Source organism: Genypterus blacodes, unplaced genomic scaffold, assembly GCF_046128005.1.
Source record: "Genypterus blacodes isolate CSIRO-AG114 ecotype Tasmania unplaced genomic scaffold, CSIRO-AGI_Gbla_v1 ptg000354l_1, whole genome shotgun sequence".
Classification (NCBI taxonomy): Eukaryota; Metazoa; Chordata; class Actinopteri; order Ophidiiformes; family Ophidiidae; genus Genypterus; species Genypterus blacodes.
Window position 1 is genome coordinate 83,486 of NW_027467138.1, and position 21,515 is coordinate 105,000.

A 21,515-nucleotide genomic window follows, 5' to 3' on the forward strand; every position below is an offset into this window, starting at 1 on the left:
CTGAGTCAGTCTCAGATGTTTGCTGGACTTTAAACAGCTTTTTGTGTTGAAGCTGTTTCAGCGTCGTTACAAAGCGGTGAGTTGACTTCCTGCTGCCTTACACGGGCGTCTGGTATCAAACTGAGCTGGAGTGGAGATCAGAGGGAGGATAAGGTTCTTAACTGTAGCTGCTGAGGAATGTCATGATGTCTGCATGGTGACAGCATGTTTACTACAGAACGATCTGTGAGGTCAGCGTGTCTCTGTTTAATGTTTACTTCCCTCATCCTGACACATTTCCTCTGAAAGGTGAGTGTTTGTGTTCCACATGGATGGAATCCAATAAAAAACCTGAGGAGTCAGAATCTGCAGTGCTGAATGGACCCACAGAGGTTAACTGGTTAAATATACAGAACCACAGCTGGCTCATGAAGAATACTGAGAATATGATTGACATTTGTGCTCATATGTGACTTGTGTTCTTCCAGATCCTGTGCAGATGATCAATCCATGAAATGATCAATCCATTAACTGTTTATTGGTGGTGTAAGGGTTAATTCTTGCAGTTCTTCTTAACGCACGCTGGCCTGCGTCTGTGTCTGTGCAGGTACGAGACGTCGTCCTCAGATGTCCCAGTGGAGCCACAAGATCAGCTTCACTTTTACCCAGAAGGCCGAGTGTTTCAGCCCCATGCTCATCTGGGCACCTTCAGCCTGACGCTCCCCCAGGTCCCCGAGGAGGAGGAGGGCCAGTCTGAGTGTGAGAGAGGAGGAGGAGCCCACTGCTGCCTGGAGGAAGAGCTGAGCGAGCTGAGGAGACTGGTTCAGCTTTACAGAGACAACAAGGTGAGCTCTCTGCTCTCTGTGGTCTCAGGCCTGTGACCTATGACCTACGACCCCTCGCTGGCACTCTTGATTAAGGTTCACATAATGTAAGCAGCTTGAGAGTGGAGTGATGGCTCTGCTCTCTACCAGCTGTAATGAAGACCCGGCTCTGGAGCCTGATCCTGCCCAGGTTCCTCCTCTGAGCTCACGCCTTCATCTCCTCCCACAGACAGGAGATTTGTCGAGGCCTCTGGGCCTCAATAAAGAGTTATGACATATTGTTGGATGCCAACAATTCATCAAGAGGAAGTCACTTTGTTTATGCCACAGCTGGATGCCTCAATGTGTGTGTGAGCATATTTATTATTAATAAGAATAAATATTAACAGGGCGAGCAAACGTGTCAAAGTGTGACTCTTCCTCCTCCTCCTCCTCCTCCTGCAGAGCCCCGCCTGTGTCCCATGCTCCTCTTTCTGTTGCTCATTCTTTCATAACATCTTTATTCTCCTTCTTGCAGAGAAACTCAGATCTGGGTGGCGTCGTCACACCGACACACATCGCTGCACCTCAGTCCTCCGGCGTGGATCTTACAGGCCCCGCCTCCACCGCCCTGCCTCGCTCTAATGGCCGACAGCAGCGCGCCGAGCTCCCGGGTCTGGACATAGAGAAGTACAGCAAAGCCACAGAGGGACAAGGAAGTCCCCCTTCATGGGAGAAGAGAAAGCAGAGGGAGGACTCTGCTGTTGTCACTCACACATCCTGTACTGCAGAAAGTGTTTGTCAGAGCCAGGAAGCAGCAGTGGAACCGAAAGCTTCACCTGCAAACTGTCATGCGACCCGTAACAGGAAAAACAGAAGAAGAACTCCAAAAACTAAAGCTCCTGTAAACAGCACAGCTGAGCCACAGGTCCTTAAAGGAGCCGGGAGGAGGCACGGAAAGAAAACAGGAAGCAGAGCACGGACAGAAGAACGACCTGGGCCCGTAGCTTTGACCTCTGACCGAGAATCAGCACAGACGCAAGGGACTCCATTACCCACAAGTCCACTTTCTGAACTCCACGATGATGAGAAGTGGGCAGTTGCCAAGCCTACCAGGGCCACGGTAGAAAAACAGGAAGGAGCTAAATGGGAAGTTGAACATGGGACATTTGAGCGAGTGTTAGCACGAGGGACGTGGACGGAGACGGAGCAGGCGGACGCTGAAGCTTCTCAAGCTAAAGAAACCAAAACTGAGCCGGCTTGTGAATCAGCGGCAGAAGGGAAAGGTGAGTTACTGAGCGTGGGAGGGGGAGGGGACAGATCAGCTGTCAGATAGGGAGAGGTCCTCCGTGTTACGATCAATCAAATGCAGTTCCTCTGTCAGAATTGTCGTCTTGCTGCTGTGTAGCATAACCTCAGACACACTTGTTGTCTCTGTGCAAATAAACATTCATGTGTTTTGACTAAGCCAGGTTGAGATGAGTAAGCATTAATAAGGAGGAGGCTCTCTGCTCTGTTTACCTTTCTGTGTGCCAGCGGCTAACAAACACAACCCTGTGTGTGTCTGCTGTGCTCCCATCAATACACACTAGAGTGAGACACTTTGGGTCTCATTAGACTCCAGCTGCTCTGCACCGACGTCTCCTCACATCCATAACCTGCTTTTCTCTCAACATTTGACTTCTCATAATAATCTGAGCCTGAATCCCCTCCTTATCTTTATTAGTTTAGGTAGGAGATATAAATAGAAATCAATATGTCTGAACTTTACTGGATCAGCTCCATCTCACCTAAATTTAGATGATGCTGCTGCAGCCCTGCTAACCCTACTGATCCAGACCCTACTGACCCAGACCCTACTGATCCAGACCCTACTGACCCAGACCCTACTGATCCAGACCCTACTGATCCAGACCCTACTGATCCAGACCCTACTGACCCAGACCCTACTGACCCAGACCCTACTGACCCAGACCCTACTGACCCAGATCCTACTGACCCAGACCCTACTGATCCAGACCCTACTGATCCAGACCCTACTGACCCAGACCCTACTGACCCAGATCCTACTGACCCAGACCCTACTTACCCAGACCCTACTGATCCAGACCCTACTGACCCAGACCCTACTGACCCAGACCCTACTGACCCAGACCCTACTGACCCAGATCCTACTGACCCAGACCCTACTGACCCAGACCCTACTGACCCAGACCCTACTGATCCAGATCCTACTGATCCAGATCCTGTGATCTGGACCTCCTCAAAATGACTTTAATGTTTCTTAGCCCACAACCCACATCTTCAAAAAATGTTTATAAAATCCATCAAAAACCTTTTGACTTGTCTCGCCACACACACACACACACACACACACACACACACACACACACACACACACACACACACACACACACACACACACACACTTGGCAGAGGTGAGTAATGAGTAGGACTGGCACAGTGGGGTCCAGACCTAGTGGGTGTGTTCCACAGTAACAATCCCAGTCTTTGTGTTGACTGGGCAGAGGGGTTCAGACTGGTAACCATGGAACAAATGTCCCTGGTGACCTGCAGTGAGTCTGAGGATCTAAAGCTGAAGTCATTCTGAGCGCCTAACTCCTCTTGTCTCCTTTCAGTTATCATGGGCCAGGAAGCGTCCCACGGTGCTACGGACAGCCAGTCGGACCCAGAAGAGCCCGGCCAACCTGACACCGGGGACCCTGGTGCTCAGTCTGTCCAGAGGGGCAGCCCCAAGTCCCCGGGCAGGGGCACCAAAGAACGCAGGCTGCTTTGGCGGGACGGAGGTTGGATTGGAAATGTAACTGGATCGGCCCAACAAGAAGCAGACACGGGAGCAAACTCAGTGTGGTATCAGGGCCAAAACTCAAACCAGATTCTGGATGAAGGAATCGAAACAGAAAGGAGAGAGACAGAGGAACCGATCTCTCAGACAGTTTGGTATGACTGTGAACCAACAGATCAGAGAGAGAGACAACAGCTGGAACAGGGAACAGGAGAGCAGGAGGAATGTGATTTGAGCTTAGCACAAGCTTCTGGTCTCAGCACTCCACAGCTGTTAGAACAGGGTCATAGTTTTCATCAACTGTCTCCAGATCTTAGTCAGCCACATGGTGCTGGAGCTCAGCCAGCAGCGTCACATGGGCCTCGTGCACAAAGACGGGAAGTGCTGGGATCACAGCAAGAGGAGGAAGTTGGGGCAGAATGGAAGGAGGGACAAGCAGAGGGAGGCGGAGAGGAGGTCAGGGAGGTCTCAGAGAGAGCCCAGCACCAGGAGAGGGAAGACGACAAGCAAGGGCATGAGGAGAAAGGAGCAAAGGGCAGGAGAAAGAGGAGGAAAAAGAGAGGGAAGAGGGCAGGCACAGAGGCCAAGCTTAGCTCCAGCTCTAGCCTTGAGTCCCAGGGCCAAATAGAGATACAGACACAAATAGAGCAGGTTACAGGCTCAGATACTCAGCTAGAGACAGAGAGACGGCCTGAGAGCCAGGCTGAGGCCAAAGATATAACAGGAAGGGCAGGCGTCCATTCTCCCACCGCCTCTGAGCCAACACGGAGACAGGAAGCTGACAAGGACGACATGCACCTACCCAGCCAGGCGGAGGACAAGAGCAGGGACCCTCGTGGACCCGACTGTACCGGTTCTGGTGGTACGGCTCCACAGGTTCATCACACAGACGTTGGGAAAACAGAACTTCCTGAAGTTCCAGCCTTACTAACAAAGGAGGACTCAGAGGACGAAGGACTGGACTTTCATGGATCTGACGGCGACCTCAGCTTGGATTCTATAGTCCTCGCACCAGAACTCGATCCCAGAACAACAGAGAGTAATGAGGTCACAGTCGTGCAGCCACCGGGAACGGAATCACTAAAGCTGACAGGTCGGGAATCAAAGGAGTTTGATCCCAGCAAATCAACAGACTTGGTGGAAAATGAGGATTTAGCCATTGGTGTTAAAGCTGTAGCCTCAGTGGAGCAGACGGGTTCTAGTCAAACAAAGGAACTTCCTGTCCAACATTCAGATCCCAATGAAGTAATGGAGGCTTCATTTCTTGTGGAATTTCCTGAACAGAACACACAACTTGTTCAATCTACGGACGCAACCAAACCTGCGCCATCTGCCGCGCTTTTGCTAGTGATGGAGATGGAAAAAGCCAGCACCTTTCTGGGTTCTGCCTCACAGGGGGAGGGCGGCACAGACCTGATGGAACCTCTGTGTCTGCCCTTCAAAGGGACAGCGGATGCTACACCACTTAAAATCAGGGAAGGAAACACTGAGGCATCTGCAAGGGAATATTTAGAGCATTGTTCTGCCCCCGACATGCAGGGAGGCTGGCAGAACACGGAGCCGGGCGGCGAGGAAAAGCTAAATGAGCTTTGGGAGGGTGAAGAGGAAAGAGAGGAGGGAAAGAGAGATTCTAAGATAAGTGAGAGGGCTAGCAAAAGCCCCGAAAACACAGATACTGAGAGTGAAGAAGAGGGGAGCCACAGAGAGACGCACATCAATCAATCCTCCTCCACTCGCTCAGAGAGAGAGGAGAAGAGAGTGACGTTTCCCCCCACAGACCAACTGAAGGCCCACAGATACAACCAAGACCTGGTAGCCACGGCAGTAGCGCTCGTCACAGTAGCAATAGCATCCGCAGTGGCTGATGTAGAGCTGAGCCAGCGGCGGCTGGAGGATCAGTCAGAGAACAAACAAACCAGACTGTTTCCTGGCAACGAACAAGCAAACAATCGGGCATCAGCTCGGGCCACCTGCAGGGCGACAGAGCCAGCAGACGGCTCACATACTCAGCTGCCGGCGCCGCCCGTCCATAAAGATCAAGCTAACAGGCCGGCGTCTGATGAGTCACCTGCAGTCATGACTCAGTCACCGGCCCAGACAGACGATCACAGCATTGATCGTTCACACATTAAGCCCACCGTGGGCTCAAACCCTGACCGGCCCGCCGCCGTGGTCTCGTCAGAAGAAAGTGACGGCGTGATGTGGGCGTGTGAAAGTGAAAACAGAGAGCAGACAGAGAGCCAATCAGAAGCCCCGATGAGTAACAAAGGGCAGTGTGACCCAGGACTGAACAAACCCTCAGTGTGTTCACTCACACAGGACGACACCGGGCCTTTACCCGGATCACAAGGACCGGCTGGGAGTCAGGTACAAACGCAAACCGAGCTGGAGCTGCAGCAAGAGAGCGACGGCCCCTCTGCTCCTCTGGACACTGGGCAGCGACCACCAACCTCTGACTTTGAGTTCAGCGACCCCCTCCTTTTACCCAGAGATCAGTCTGTTTGTACGGAACCCAGAGAGACGGCGCCAGCGGCAGGAGGCCCACAGCTGGAGTCGCTCTATGAAGAGGAGGTGGAGGAGACCTGCCGCTCTGTCGTCTCCTCCGCTGCTCAGACAGGCGAGACAGACTGGGAGGGTGAGACAGGGAGCAGTAGACACACTCTGACCAGCACCCAACTGGAGGGCCCGGTTGAGACAACAACTGAGTTGGAGATTCCTGTTTTGCCACGTTCTTCTGGGACATCACTTCCTGTTGTTCCCTGTGACGCCGCCTCTGTGTTCCTCTCCCGTCACACGGCGGAGGAACCAGCCGCTCCTGAGAGTCGGGAAAGCGGAGAGTTCCCGACATCCCAGTCATTCCCGGACGTGGAGCTTATCGCTGTTATTGCTCCTCTCCATGCCGACGCTGGAACATTCCAGTGTGAAGGTTATCGCTCCGTCTCCACAGACACACACACCGGCTCAGACACACACACCGGCTCAGACACACACTCTGACGCTACGGTGGACGGAGGGAAGGAGAGGGGAGAGGAAGTGAGGAGAGAGAGCGTCTCAGCAGGTCAGAGGGGTAAGTGAGCGTCCTCTCTCTATTTAGTGTAACACAGAGGTACAGCAGGTGATCAGCTATCAATATCTGATCAATATCTGATCAATATCTGATCAATATCTGATCAATATGAACACAGTGCAGCTTTCATCTATCAAAGCTTCATTCAGAGTGAACAGGCATGACGTCATGATGATGTCAGAGCTGAGTGAGGAGAACACACACACACACACACACAAACACACACACATACACACACACACACACACCGTGATCCAACACTGTAAACGTGCATTACTGTAAACGCTCACCTGAAGCGAGCGTGAAGACAGATAGATAGATAGATAGACAGACAGATAGATAGACAGACAGACAGACAGACAGGCAGACGCAGCCTCTACTGTGCTGAAACTCCGGCAGCAAAAACAACAGTGTGTCGTCTTTGTGTCTGAGCTTAGCCTGAGCTGAGCCTGAGCGTTTAGCCTCCATGCTACTTAGACGCTTTGTTTTCACTTTGAATTGGGGGAAGCCAAGAGGCACAGAGGACTGATGTCAGTGACTGTGTGTGTGTGTGTGTGTGTGTGTGTGTGTGTGTGTGTGTGTGAGACTTGTTGACCCGGCTCCACTGTTTGTTTGGGCGCGGTATCCAGGCACCAGATGATGTCATCAAGACTGGACAGCGAAACTAGAGGCAGGCAGAGATTGATTGCAGCGTGTATGTATGTGTGTGTGTGTGTGTGTGTGTCTGCGTACATCAGCGTGTGAAAGCGCCACAGTGTGTAGTGCCCAGCCTTTGTGTGGGTGTGTGCCTTTTGCGAGTGTCACGTCTGTGTGTGAACACTGTGTGTGTGTGTGTGTGTGTGTGTGTGTGTGTGTGTGTGTGCTGCTCCACCCATGCTGGGATGCACAGAAGCAAAAACAAGCACTCTTTTTCCACATAGAGCCATGAGCAGGCAGAGGACAAACTAAAGGTCAACACAAAACTCCATTGATCATAAATCCCCATTAAAACCATGAATAAAGCCTCATAAAGGAGCAAAAAGGAGCTGCAGCACGGCGGCGCTGCTCAGTGTTGGGAATGTTGCTGCTGTTTCCTGGCTGCTGCTCCGTCAGGGGGAATCTGGAACACTTTCCACTTTACCCCCTAATTATTTATGGAGGAGAAACCAAACTCCTCCACTGACTCATCAGGCCTGAACACTCATCAGGCCTGAACACTCATCCTCAGGGAAATCTTCATCATCATGCTCTGACTGCAAATTAGATGCGGTTCTCAGAGGAGAGCCCAAGTACAAGAAAGAGTGAGAGCTCAGGAGAGGAAGCTTCATTCAGAAGAAGACACTTTGTGTTCCAGGAGTCCAGTGTTGAGACAGATGTTGGACCTAAGGAGTCCTTATGAGTCCTTATGAGTCCTAATGAGTCCTTATGAGTCCTAATGAGTCCTTATGAGTCCTAATGAGTCCTTATGAGTCCTTATGAGTCCTAATGAGTCCTTATGAGTCCTTATGAGTCCTAATGAGTCCTTATGAGTCCTTATGAGTCCTAATGAGTCCTTATGAGTCCTAATGAGTCCTTATGAGTCCTAATGAGTCCTTATGAGTCCTAATGAGTCCTTATGAGTCCTTATGAGTCCTTATGAGTCCTTATGAGTCCTAATGAGTCCTTATGAGTCCTTATGAGTCCTAATGAGTCCTTATGAGTCCTTATGAGTCCTTATGAGTCCTAATGAGTCCTTATGAGTCCTGATGAGTCCTTATGAGTCCTGTTGTCTCCACAGAACCAGAAACGTTCTCAGCAGAGGGACGGGATCCTCTAGAAGAGGCAGAGGGACGGGACCCTCTAGAAGAGGCAGAGGGACGGGACCCTCTAGAAGAGGCAGAGGGACGGGACCCTCTAGCAGAGGCAGAGGGACGGGATCCTCTAGAAGAGGCAGAGGGACGGGATCCTCTAGAAGAGGCAGAGGGACGGGACCCTCTAGCAGAGGCAGAGGGACGGGATCCTCTAGAAGAGGCAGAGGGACGGGACCCTCTAGAAGAGGCAGAGGGACGGGACCCTCAAGCAGAGGCAGAGGGACGGGACCCTCAAGCAGAGGCAGAGGGACGGGACCCTCAAGCAGAGGGACGGGACCCTCAAGCAGAGGGACGTGACCCTCAAGCAGAGGGACAGGACCCTCAAGCAGAGGGACGGGACCCTCTAGAAGAGGCAGAGGGACAGGACCCTCAAGCAGAGGCAGAGGGACGGGACCCTCAAGCAGAGGGACGGGACCCTCAAGCAGAGGGACGGGACCCTCCAGTAGAGGGACGGGACCCTCAAGCAGAGGGACGGGACCCTCCAGCAGAGGGACGGGACCCTCAAGCAGAGGGACGGGACCCTGGGCAGCTCTGTTGTGACTCAGAGAGTTTGCAGGCTCTGGAGGTGAGTTTCCTCTCAGTAATTCTGTTATTGTTATACCAGTTAATAAGTGTGTGAGTGTGTGTGTGTGAGTGAGTGTGTGTGGAGAACATGCACCTCCACCGAGTCAGACGCTCTGGCCACTCTGGCCGCTCTGCAGACTCTAAGTATTCTTAGGCCTCAGTTTTCCCCCACAGTTGTTTTTTGGAAATCTGAACTAAGCCTAATTAAAGACTGGCCCAATATTTATTGTCACAGATCTGAAAAAGCAGAGATAAACTGAGCCCCAGTGTAAACAAACCTATCAACATGTCACTCACTGAGCCTGAGTGACTCTGAGCCTGAGTGACTCAGAGCCTGAATCCTACCTGAGAGAATCAATCAAGTCCTCCTGCAAACTCCATCCTTCAGATTACATCAACATGAATCAGCTGAACTTGTCTCTACACAGACGAGCCTTTGAGGCCGGGCCAGGCTAAGGTTACCGACCCGGCCACATGAATCCTTTTACAGTCTCCCCACATGACGCACTCGTTGGCCTTGTGGACTTTGGGACTGGCAGGGGTCACGATCACACACAGATATGGGAATATCTGTGTGTGTGTGTGTGTGTGTGTGTGTGTGTGTGTGTGTGTGTGTGTGTGTGTGTGTGTGTGTGTGTGTGTGTGTGTGTGTGTGTGTGTGTGTGTGTGTGTGTGTGTGTGTGTGTGTGTGTGTGTGTGTGACCTCACCATGTCTTGTTTTGGTTGAGCTGGATGATGTCATGTCAGAGACAGAGGGAGTAGGAAGGAAGAGGAGGAGGAACACAGGAGAGGCAGTAGAGATGATAGAAGTGAAGGGACTGAGCTTCAGTTCAAATGTTTTATTTCTAAATCACCATTAAAGATGACCTCAGTGCTACATAAACATCATCAAGGTGTCTAGATAAGAACCAGTGAGTGTTGATTTAATGAAATGAACAAAGTAGTTGAAGTGAAGCACAGCAGGTTGATGTCTGTGCGTCTTCTCACTCTCTAATCTTCACATGCAGAGGTCCAGTAGATGGAACAGGAAATGATGAAAGTCCATCCAGGTGTTCTCATCAATATATTGTATTTAAGAATAACAAATCCCCTGCACCAAACATGGATCTCCTATAAGAGAACCAAACCCTGAATCTGTGCACATTTGACCTTCATCATCTGACTCCTTCACCTTGGAAACGTCTCCATAGTAACCTGATTGATAGCTGTATCTTTTTGAATATAAATCAATAATATGTGAAAGTTTCTGGCTGGAGTTCTGTAAACAGTTTGTGTGTGTGCTTGTTGTGTGTGTGTGTGTGTGTGTGTGCGCGCGCTAGTTGTGTGTGTGTGTGTGTGTGTGGCCGGGCCCTCGTCTTCCTCACGCCGTCGTCTGTCCCCCTGCTCAGGTTGAAGCTGTGGTAAGTATGAATGTGTGTTTCTGGAGGTGTGTATTCAGGAGGACTGAATATGTTGTTAGTCTATAATGAGCAGCACTTCTATCCAAAGATGAAGGAAACTTTACACTTCATGATCTCTGTGGCTTCTGGATCAGGACGTGTTGCTTCTATTTACATGTGTTGACTCACCTGGTGTACTTATTTATGTACTGTATCTTCACTCTCTAACTCACTCTCTCACTCTGTCACTCTCTCACTCTCTCACTCACTCTCTTGGTCTCTCTCTCTCTCTGCCACTCTCTCTTTGACTTTTCTCTCCCTGGTCTTTCTCCTTGTACATGAAGCTTTTTGGGACTCGTTCCTGGTGTCCTGGTTTTTCCTGGCTTCTGGTCTGCAGGTCCAGGAACAGTTTGTTGTTGTTGGCCTGTAAAGCCCTTTGAGACGTTGGCCTTTACAAACACACCTGACCTGACCTGACTGATTAATTCCTGATCTTATCTAACATCAGAGGATTGCACTTCAGTATTCCAACATTCAATGCTTAGGGGTAAATGTTGGTACTGGGGATGTGATTCTAAGAGTGTTACTGCCTTGCTCAACTGATCCAGGCACCGTGTAGAACAGTGCTGTTAGTGTCTGTCCTTTGCTGCCGCCCTGTGGTCAATTCAGGTATTACTATTTTCTACTATTTCCAGATGTCATCTCTCTCTCTCTCTCTCTCTCTCTCTCTCTCTCTCTCTCTCTCTCTCTCTCTCTCTCTCTCTCTCTCTCTCTCTCTCTCTCTCTCTCTCTCTCTCTCTCTGTCACTCTTGCCCTCTTTCTCTCTCAACGTTGTTCTCGCTCACTCTTGCTCACTCACTCACTTACTCTCTCTCTCTCATGCTCTCTCTCTCACTCGGTCGCTCAGTCGATGTTGGAATCCCTCTCTTTGCGTCACAGAACGTGATGGGGTTCAGCTGTTACCATAGTGACAGCTGTGTTTGTGCGCTGCTGATTGGTTACAGATGGACTCGGTTGTTTCCACTCATTGGCTGTGAGTCGCTGTTCTGTTCCAGTTAGTGAGTTTTTAATTTATTTTATTGACTAAAACTAACTTTCATCAAGCGAAAACCCTCAATGGCATGTCCACACACACACACACACACACACACACACACACTTTTCACCAGTGTCCCATTTGGTACACTTTGTACCATGGTCTCATTTTGGTCACATGTTCAGAGTCTCAGTTGTTTTTATTCTTAAAGCCGTCACCTCCACTTTGATCCAAACGATACTGTTGATCATCTCCATCCTGCAGAGTAGAGATGAAGTCCTGCAGCTCTCAGAGATGAAACAACAGAATACAGTCCAATGACAAAGATGGGAACTAAACTTTTAAATGAAAATGCTGAATAAAGTCCAAGGTCGTCTTGTTAAAGTGAAGAAGCTTGTGTTTGCTGTGGCGTTGAGAGTTTAGGAAGCTTCTTTCTTCATCGACTGAGGGAGAACAAAGAGGAGCCTTATTGTCTGATCTCCATGCAGCATGAGAAGGTGATGCATCAGGCTAAACCCTTCAAACATCTCAGAACACCAGAACATGGATTGTTTAGGAGGTGGTAATCCAGTGGGAGGCGGCCAAGACGCCGTCGTCCAACTCCTGTTTCTTTCTCTCAATCACATCTGAGTGTGGGGAAGTTCAGCCAGGTGAGGAGACAAAACCTGCATCCTAACCGTCTCCTAGGTAACGCCTACAGGCCATAATGAAGGCAGCGTTGGGCAGTAGCATACGTACGTCTGGTTCTCCTGGGCTCCTTACGTCAGGCTGGTTGACCTGGAGGAGCAGCTGGACTCACATTTCTGCATCCTCATGTTTAAGTGAGCCGGCCCGACCCACATAGAGCCGATTCCAGTAGAAGCTGTCAGATAGTAGATCCAGATGGAGCCCAGAGTAGAGCTGTAGATGATCATGAGAAGTCTTTACTCTTTACTGAGGTGAGCCGACCTAACAGCAGACTGACGTGTGAAAGGGAAAACTAGCAACCGCACGAGAAGTAGTTTGTTTCAAAACGTGATGGGTGGAGAGAGAGAGAGAGAGAGAGAGAGAGGGAGGGAGAGAAAGAGGAATGGAGGGCCTGAAGGAAAAAGGAAGAGAGAGTGGGAAGGAGGGAGGGAGGGGCCGGTGTTATGAACAGATGTGGGCAGAGTCTCATTTTCCAGCCTAAACTGCAGTGAGAAGGATCTGGAGCTCGTGGACTCTGGACTCTGCTGGATTCTACGTTGGGACTACGGCCGTGTTTCTCTTTGGGCCTAACAGCTGTGACTCGGCAGTACCGGCGTGAACTAAGGGACACGTTTGCTAATTTGCCTCATTTGATGGTTTGGTGTGGTTTGATTGGTTTTCCTGCATCGTCGCTCTGAACTGTTGAAGAACGACACGGACGACTCCACCCTACTGAGGGCTGAGGGCTGAGGGGAGGACAGGAGCTGGAGCTCAGAACCAGCACACACTTCTGACCTGCACAATGGCCTGTACATAGTGTGTGTGTGTGTGTGTGTGTGTGTGTGAGAGAGCACTGACCCAAGCCTGCAGTGGGAATGAGGAGTTTGGTCTGCCAGCATGTATGAGCGACACAAGAGGAGGTACAGCTTCTGTGCCAAGGGAGAGACCACTGTGGATGTGGTGCTGATCAAGGTGAGTGTGTGTGTGTGTGTGTGTGTGTGTGTGTGGCCTCTTTGCCTGTAGTGAAGGAGATTGTTCCGGGACATTAGCCTAGCTTAGCACAAACACTGGAGGCGGAGGGGAAGTGTTAGCATAGAAACTTCAAAGATGTCTCAGGTTTGTCTCGTACACACGTTTGGTTCTGTCTCAGCAACAGAACAACAACAGTCCAATGGAGTTCAATCTCAGAAGTCGTGTCCTCAACCAGCACCAGAGTTAATACCTCTGCCAAGGACAAACACAACAGACAATCCTGCATTTCAGAGCACATAAGACTTTTAGACTCTGATCTTTGACCTTGTAAACCTGCCCATAGTATGTAGAATGATCTCCTTATCTTTAATATGATTTGAGATATGTAAATGGATCATTGGGTATCTGATCAGTTCTGATGCAGATCCATTCAGACTGGATCAGATCCATCTCAGCTCCATGCTGCTGCTGGTTGATGTTTGTAGCTCTGCTCGACACTCGGCTCTGCCTGGAGACACAGAGCTCCTATCTGAAGAGGACTGAGGGACCACCAGAACCTGATCCTACTGATCCAGGTCCTACTGATCCAGGTTCTACTGACCCAGACCCAGTCGTATGGACTTTTGTTTTGAATTGAGTCTGTACCATCTAGTGGTGACCTAATGTGAAGGACCGGACAGAGGCAGTCTATCTAAAGATAATGCTTTCAAAAGTACATATATACACACACACACACACACACACACACAGACCCAGACCCAGACCCAGACCCTGGTTCAGCCTCATCTCATCCATCCTCTGAGCCTTTTCCATAATGGCGGCGTGCTCCTCTTGGTGGTGGTATTAGTCTTATTGGTGTCTAAGCCCCTCCCCCCTGGTAGGAGAGGCCTGGTGGTTTGTCGTGTCGTCTGCCTGCTCTTCCCACGCTGCTCCCTGCTCCTCTTCATGCTGCTGCTGTTTACGCCGCTCTCTGGGCCCACATGTCATTTGAGGTCACTTCATGTCTGACATTAGTTGGGAGGGCGTGGAGAAGTAGTTATTATACGAGACAGCTCATAGCTCCGGCTATAGAACGCCTTTGATGTTTGGAAACACCTTATCTCAGGCCTGAGGCTGATTTAGGCCAAAGTGCAGCGTTACAGAATTATCATGAAGAGAAGTGAAGCTGCTTTGTAGCGCTGACGCTTCAGATGAGCTCGGGTCGACGCTCCCTCAGACATCAGGACTTCTTTGTAGACCAAGCCTTTTGTTCCAGAGTTCATCTGGGGAAATGCATCCTGGGAAATACAGGAAATGGCCGGCTGAACTTCGGAGGCTGCCAAGTGACGGGAAAGCAGCTGAAGAGTTTGAGTTGTGTTTGGGTTGTTGCTATGGAGATGAGAGGGAGATTCATTTAAATACACTGAAGCTGATTGATCCAAACTTCAGGAGAGGAAACCAGCAGCTGCTCCTTCAATCACTGAGAGATTTAATAAAAATAACCTTTATATTTAATATGCTGGACTTTTATCTGTCTGATCCTCAAAAATCACATTTGTGTCAGATACTTGCGTGTGTGTGTGTGTGTGTGTGTGTGTGTGTGTGTGTGTGTGTGTGTGTGTGTGTGTGTGTGTGTGTGTGTGTGTGTGTGTGTGTGTGTGTGTGTGTGTGTGTGTGTGTGTGTGTGTGTGTGTGTGTGTGTGTGTGTGTGTGTGTGTGTGTGTGTCTGAGTGTGTGTGTGTGTGTACAATAGAGGCCTTTGAGCCAATGGCACACACACAATCACACTCATATCGTCCCGCAAATTCAGATGTCTGCTCTGAGCAAGAAAGAAAGAAAGAAAGAAAGAAAGAAAGCAGCAGAGTGCAGCATTCTGTGCGTTCATGCGTGCGTGTGTGTGTGTGTGTGAGGCACAGTTCTTCTGTAAGTTGTGAGTGTTGTGACCTTTGTTGGCGTTGACTTCCTGTATCAGGTCCAGAGTCCAGACCTGATCCATGAACACATGTGAAGCTGGTCCACATGAAGCTGTGTGTCACACATAGGAGAGGAAGAACATGTGATGACACAGATGTGTTAGTGTTCCTCTGCATGAATACTTTCTTCTCCACAATGAAACAATGAACAACAACAAAACTCTCTGTCACCTAGAAATGATTTCCCCCTAAAATCATGACATCGCCGACGTATCTCTGTAAAGCTGTGTGTGTGTGTGTGTGTGTGTGTGTGTGTGTGTGTGTGTGTGTGTGTGTGTGTGTGTGTGTGTGTGTGTGTGTGTGTGTGTGTGTGTGTGTGTGTGTGTGTGTGTGTGTGTGTGTGTGTGTGTGTGTGTGTGTGTGTGGATGCTAAATGAGGCCCCTTGTGTCCCCGCCGCTCTTTGTTTGGGTCGTTATTCTGCAGGATGTTGATAATAGACGGAGCAGCAGCCGACATGAATCAGGGACAACAGATCTTTTGAGAGGAGCGGACAGCTGGACAGAAGACTCAGTGATGAACGCTCAGTCAGCTCAGGATGATGTCACTGTGCTGGACTGTAATGTCTAAGCTTTGAATGCATTTGGAGTCTTGTCTCTTGTTGTTTCTTCATACGGGCAGACAGACGGTGCGGTGCCGTGTGAACTGGACCTGCGGCACCGGGCCGCTCAGTCAGGCTGAGGAGCTGAGTGATGTCACTGCTGGGTTTGAGCTCTGACTCAGTTTGGACTCGTCTGTCTCAGATGGATCAGTCACGATGGCCTGGTTGTGTCTGGAGTCTTTCCTCAGCCGTTTTGCGGTTTAGTGTGTGAACGCAAACACAAAACCTGGTGTGTAACGTCTGACAGAGACCTGAACCTCTGCTGGGAGGGGAGGGGCTACAAGAACGCCACTGTGCTACAGAGACACTTATTAGGTCTGATGACCACACCAGTGTGTGAGCAGTGTGTGAGCAGTGTGTGAGCAGTGTGAAGGTTCCTGTGTTGTTACTTTGCATCTGAGCGTGTTTGCTATGAACTGATCGTCTCTTTGTTCCACATGTATTTACTTGTAAATATTCTGTCTGTCTGCCTGTAATGTGGCAGATGGGTGTGTGTGTGTGTGTGTGTGTGTGTGTGAGAGAAACAGAAGTCTTCCAGTGAATCCCCCTCCTACATTTCTGTGACATCACACTGGACATGCTGTGTCTGGTTGCAGGGGCGGAACAATGATTTCCTTGTGACTTGTGAGTGTGTGTGCATGCATATGTTTCTGTGTGTGTGTGTGTGTGTGTGAGACTCCATGTTGCTAGGCCCAGGAGGCCGTGTAGAGCAGAGCAGCAGGCGGGGGTGAAGTGTTTGTGGCATGCAGCCTCACGTGTCCAGAGGACTGATGAGAGCGTGACGCAGTCATGTGACACCAAAGGGTTCTGTATGGCGCTGAAGCAGAACCCTGTATGGGTCTGTACAGAACCTTTGGTGCTGTAAAGAACCCATTGTGGTTTCTTGTGTTCATGAATGATCTTTGTCTTTAGATCCAGAGGGAGAGAGACGTGTTCTTCCAGGCTCCGCCCCATCCTTCACCCAACACCGTCACCACCACCACCACCACCACCACATGTACAGGTGAGAAGAAGCACACATGTAAACATGAGGGTCGGGGGGGGGGGGCGGCCCCATGCTGAGAGCACAGGTGAGCACAGGTCAGGGCCATGATGTCACCGTGTGAGGAACCACAGAGAGCGTCGGCCCTCAGGCCTCCAGGCGTCACTGCAGCCAGCACACATCCTTCCTTCCCCACACCATAACAGTTGAGTTCCCCTCCCGTACGCCTGCTGCCTCTTCCCTTTGCTCTGCGGAGAGGCCGTCCTCCCTGCGGTTTGGTAGATATGAGGTCAACTTCCTGTCTCGGTGGATTGCAAGCAGCACTGCAATCTGCCGCTTCCACAGCAACATGAAGCCTTCACACTCTGACAACAAGGTCTTACCTGAGTCATTTTCTGTTCTTCCCTCTTCCTCCTCTTCCTCCCCTTCCTCTCCCTCTTCTCCTTTGTCCCTCCAGCCGTCCATCCAGATAGGGAGGAGTGTGTGACAGTGTGTGTGCTGCAAAGGGACACGGTGCTCGGCGACCCTCAGACAGTCGGAGCGGACATACATGAGGTTCTTAAAGAGGTACTACACACACGCGCGCACACACACACACACACACACACACACACACACACACACACACACACACACACACACACACACACACACACACACACACACACCTCCATGCTGTCAGAGTTCCCTCAGCTCATAAACTCTGCCTCTGCGTCCTGCATGTCTTTGACGTCAGAACACATCTGGTCTCCACGTGGAAACCTTTCTTATGGGGTTTATAAATAAGACTTCTACCTTTGCTCCGCTCTAAAATTAACCTCCAAGGGAAAACCTGGGTAAAAAAACCCTGAGTGTTACGCAACACACTTGGACAGGATCTACTTCCCCTCGGCTGCTTGGCAGGAACCAGACGAGAGCCAGAGAACGGCCAGGCTGCTGAGAAGAAACGCTGAACAACAAGGACTCACATGAGGACTCAGGGTTAGGACTCAGGGTTAGGACTCAGGGTTAGGACTCAGGGTTAGGACTCAGGGTTAGGATGCAGGAGAATCCTTCTCTGGTCTGGACATGGAGAGTGTTCCTGCCTTCATGAAAGCTTTTATAGGTGCAGGTTCTCCAGCAGAGAGCGGTTTGGGGCACAGAACCCTTTTTGTGTGTCTGTCTTATCCAGTGTGACTCATTTGTTCTAGTCCAGGCCTTTTTCCACTCAAGCTTTCTCATAATCCTGCAAACGCCACAGATCAGGTTTGGCTACAGCGAGTTTGGCAAAGACGTCTTTCTCTAGTGGAGCCTTTGAAATAACATTTGGACTCGACTGGCTACAGTACAGAACCTTTGGAAGCACATGGGGACGGAGCAGAATGAGGGGGGGGGGGTAAGGACGTGTCCACAGGGTGTGTGAGTACTCGGGTGTGTAACAGCCAAACGTCCTAACAAGGAGGAAACCACGAGGAGGGAAACCTTGAAAAGTGTTTTCTGTCCCTCTCACACGGGAGAGAAACTCATGTTGAACAGCAGCAGAGTTTGTTCATGTGCAGGGATGGAACACATGTGCTCACCAGGACAGGAGGAATTCTGTCCTCGTCACCAAATCAAATCTTCCTCCAGACAGCTTTGATTTTTGCAATATTTGAAGTTTTCATTCCACATTTTCTCAATTTGTTTCTCCACACACAAACTCCACTGAACGTCTGTGTGTGTGTGTGTGTGTGTGTGTGTGTGTGTGTGTGTGTGTGTGTGTGTGTGTGTGTGTGTGTGTGCTGCCACAGAGGGAGGACGCCGTCCCGTACGCTGAGGACAGGCAGGGAGGGACAGACGGACACACCCAGGAGCCCCAGGGCCCCAGAGACCCAGACACCTCTGGGGGGTCCACACACACCCAGGAGCCCCAGGGCCCCAGAGACCCATGGAAGTCAGAAACAGAGGACAGAGGTCAGTCCTGCAGCTCATGAGCTTCTTGCTTGTCGTTTGTTTATCTGTTCCTGTTTTGATCCTAATTCTGACTCCGGTCCAGAACCAAACTGGTATTTAAAGGTACCAATGCACGAATCCCTATCAGAGTCTTCAGAACATCACATTCCCTTGGCACGACTCCACCTTAAGTAAAGGGAAAGTGGATGATAGCCCAACATGTGCTCCTGAGCCTGGCCGCGGTCTCACAGCTGTTTCTCTGTGCTGTTTCCCAGGCGGGGGGATAGAGGGCAGAGGAGAGGAAGAGGAGAAGAGCGATCAGCTGACAGACAACCCCGTCTCCTCCTCCACGCTGCGCTCCTCCGTCCGCTCCCTGTCGCCGTTCCGTCGCCACAGCTGGGAGCCAGGCAGGACCAACGCAGCGGGAGACAGTGACGGGACACACCGCAGGTATGGAGGCGCAAGGAGGGCTTGATTGATAAGTTCTGAGCCTGAGCATAAGGACACGGACATTTTTAGTGTGTTCATCAGTTGCTCAATGAGATGAACAGCAGTTGCAGTCTATGGATCTGATGGAGCTCCAGAGGTCCACAGGCTGTTTGGAAGAAGCTAAAGGTTCCTTCCACTTCTCATTGCTGGCAGCTGGATCCTTTTTCTTGTAGCCATAAGTTTCTTTTCTTCTATCTATTTCAGTTCTTTGAAGAACCTGTCCGGGGAGATGAAGAGAACCAAGCCCCCGCTGCACAGAAGAAGGTAGAGTGTCCCTCCACATGTTTCTGTAGGGCGTCCCATTGCTTCACATGTCTTCTGAAGCATTGTGAAGGTGAATGGTAAAGAGACAGATGCCAGACTCTTCTCATGAGTCACTGTCTTGGCTTTCCCACGTTTTTCCAGCCATTAATTCAGTTTTTCAATGCAGTTCTTCCCTGCTCAGATGAGTCAGGGATGACAGCAGACAGACGCTCTAAGATGGAAACAATGTGGAGAAGATGAGAACGTGTAACGCTCTGTTGATGATGAAGAGTACTTCTGTCCCTCTGTCTGCATGTCTCCTGTTCTAAAGACCTCATCCTGCCAGTCAGCATCGCATATAATGCTTTGTGTTTTCAATGTAAATGCCGACAGAAACAAACCCCAGAACCTTCACAGTAAAGAAAGTTGAGTAGGTTTTGATTTAACGAACTGCAAACAAGATGGAAACAAATATCAAACCACATGTTTGCATCAAAACGTTCACACACAGTAAAGTCACATGAAATGAGTCAAAGGTTTCCTTCAGGTGCAAAAGGACTCAGGTGGTTTCTAGAGGTCCGGTTCTGGTCCAGTTCTTCAGGCCCAGGTCTGGTCCAGAGTAGAGCAGACCTCCAGCTCTGTACCGCTCTGCCTCTCTGGAAGCTGAAGCTGAAGAGTCACCTGGAAGTCCCCTTATCTTTCTTTCCCTGTTCATAGCAATCGTTTATGTTTGAGATGTAATGTGGTTCATCTGGGTCTTAAGTGGTTCCTCCATAATTTGCTTGTTTGAGTTTGTACCAAATGGAAGTGAGTGTGAGCGTAACAGAGGAGTGAGTGATGAACTTCAGATCTAAAGGCTCTAAGGGAGAGAGAGGTTTGGGTGTGGCTTTGCATTCTTTGTCTTTTATCACCGGAGCAGAGGGATTCCATCGCCTTCCAGTCTCAGCCTGTTCACATTCCAACAGGCCTGCATGGCATTGAATGGAAAAGAAAGTCATTAATGAACTATAAAGAGCTGGCAGAGCGGGGGGGGGGGGGGGGAACGCTGGATGTGGAGTGAGCAGAGAGACGTGAGGAGCAGAGAGACGTGAGTGAGGAGCCGTCACGCTAGAATGGGTTTGACTTTGCCTCACAAAGACTTTTTCCAAGACGTCTGTGTTTTCATGGATCCTGTAGGGACTTCCGGGTTTCTTCTCACGTCTATTTGTTTACATAGCTGAGAGAATGTTGTGCAGATATACATGAAGAAGATCTCAGACCAGTTTGAAACGTATGGGTAGGGTATGGTGGAGTGGAGCGTGAGATGGGAGGAGTCGAGGGCGAGATGGGAGGAGTCGAGGGTGAGATGGGAGGAGTCAGGGTGAGATGGGAGGAGTCGAGGGCGAGATGGGAGGAGTCGAGGGTGAGATGGGAGGAGTCAGGGTGAGATGGGAGGAGTCAGGGTGAGATGGGAGGAGTCGAGGGTGAGATGGGAGGAGTCAGGGTGAGATGGGAGGAGTCAGGGTGAGATGGGAGGGGTCGAGGGTGAGATGGGAGGAGTCAGGGCGAGATGGGAGGAGTCAGGGTGAGATGGGAGGAGTCGAGGGCAAGATGGGAGCAAGGTAAACATCTGTGGGCTCAAAGGGTCATGGATTCTTCTCCCATCACATCTTTGATCAAAGCATTTCAACTTTCTACCATCAGACACTTAACCTCTTCTCTCTCCCATATTTCTCCTCCTGTTCTTCTTCTTTCCATGTTTTCACATCTCATCATCATCATCATCATCATCCTCTTCATCATCATCTCTCCAGTATGAGCTGGTGTCCATCCAACCTCCATCCTCCTCCTCATCAGCAGATAGACAACAGAAGGTACTGTGAGCGGTGGAGGACGTTCTTGTGTCAGGCTGATCATGTTCAGACGTGTGTGTGTGATGTGTGTGTCGTCATGGTGATGGAGCTGAAACAACCTTTGCGGTCACCTTTAACACTGTGGGTCTTGGTTGTTTGTTGATGAAAGTTGGAAAGGTGATGATGATGATGATGATGATGCATCTGGTTACTGCACCCCTTCCTCCCCTGTCTGTCATGATGTTGGCTTGACACTGTGTAATAAATGTGTTCTTCTTTGTGTGTCCAGCTACAGCCTGGAGGGTCTGGAGGGGGAGGGAGGGAGGGAGGCGGGCCAGGCACCGTGTCGGCGCCTCCGCCCGCCTCATCCGGAAGAGGCGCCGCAGAGCAGGAGCCTGCAGGTGGA

General features: G+C 50.4%; 1 protein-coding gene across 1 annotated transcript in view; it reads left to right on the forward strand.

The window, feature by feature from the left end:
* Nucleotides 1-21,515, forward strand: part of LOC142988935 (uncharacterized) — a 39,213-nt gene that overhangs the window by 12,503 nt on the left and 5,195 nt on the right. Inside the window, exons 9-19 of the mRNA XM_076138247.1 lie at nt 587-824; nt 1,321-2,068; nt 3,422-6,655; nt 8,412-9,049; nt 16,565-16,655; nt 17,092-17,201; nt 18,404-18,566; nt 18,821-18,995; nt 19,239-19,298; nt 21,071-21,130; nt 21,399-21,515. The exon at nt 21,399-21,515 is cut by the window's right edge and continues 61 nt beyond it. Of these exons, the coding sequence (XP_075994362.1) occupies nt 587-824; nt 1,321-2,068; nt 3,422-6,655; nt 8,412-9,049; nt 16,565-16,655; nt 17,092-17,201; nt 18,404-18,566; nt 18,821-18,995; nt 19,239-19,298; nt 21,071-21,130; nt 21,399-21,515 (5,634 nt within the window). The remainder of the gene's footprint in view (nt 1-586; nt 825-1,320; nt 2,069-3,421; nt 6,656-8,411; nt 9,050-16,564; nt 16,656-17,091; nt 17,202-18,403; nt 18,567-18,820; nt 18,996-19,238; nt 19,299-21,070; nt 21,131-21,398) is intronic.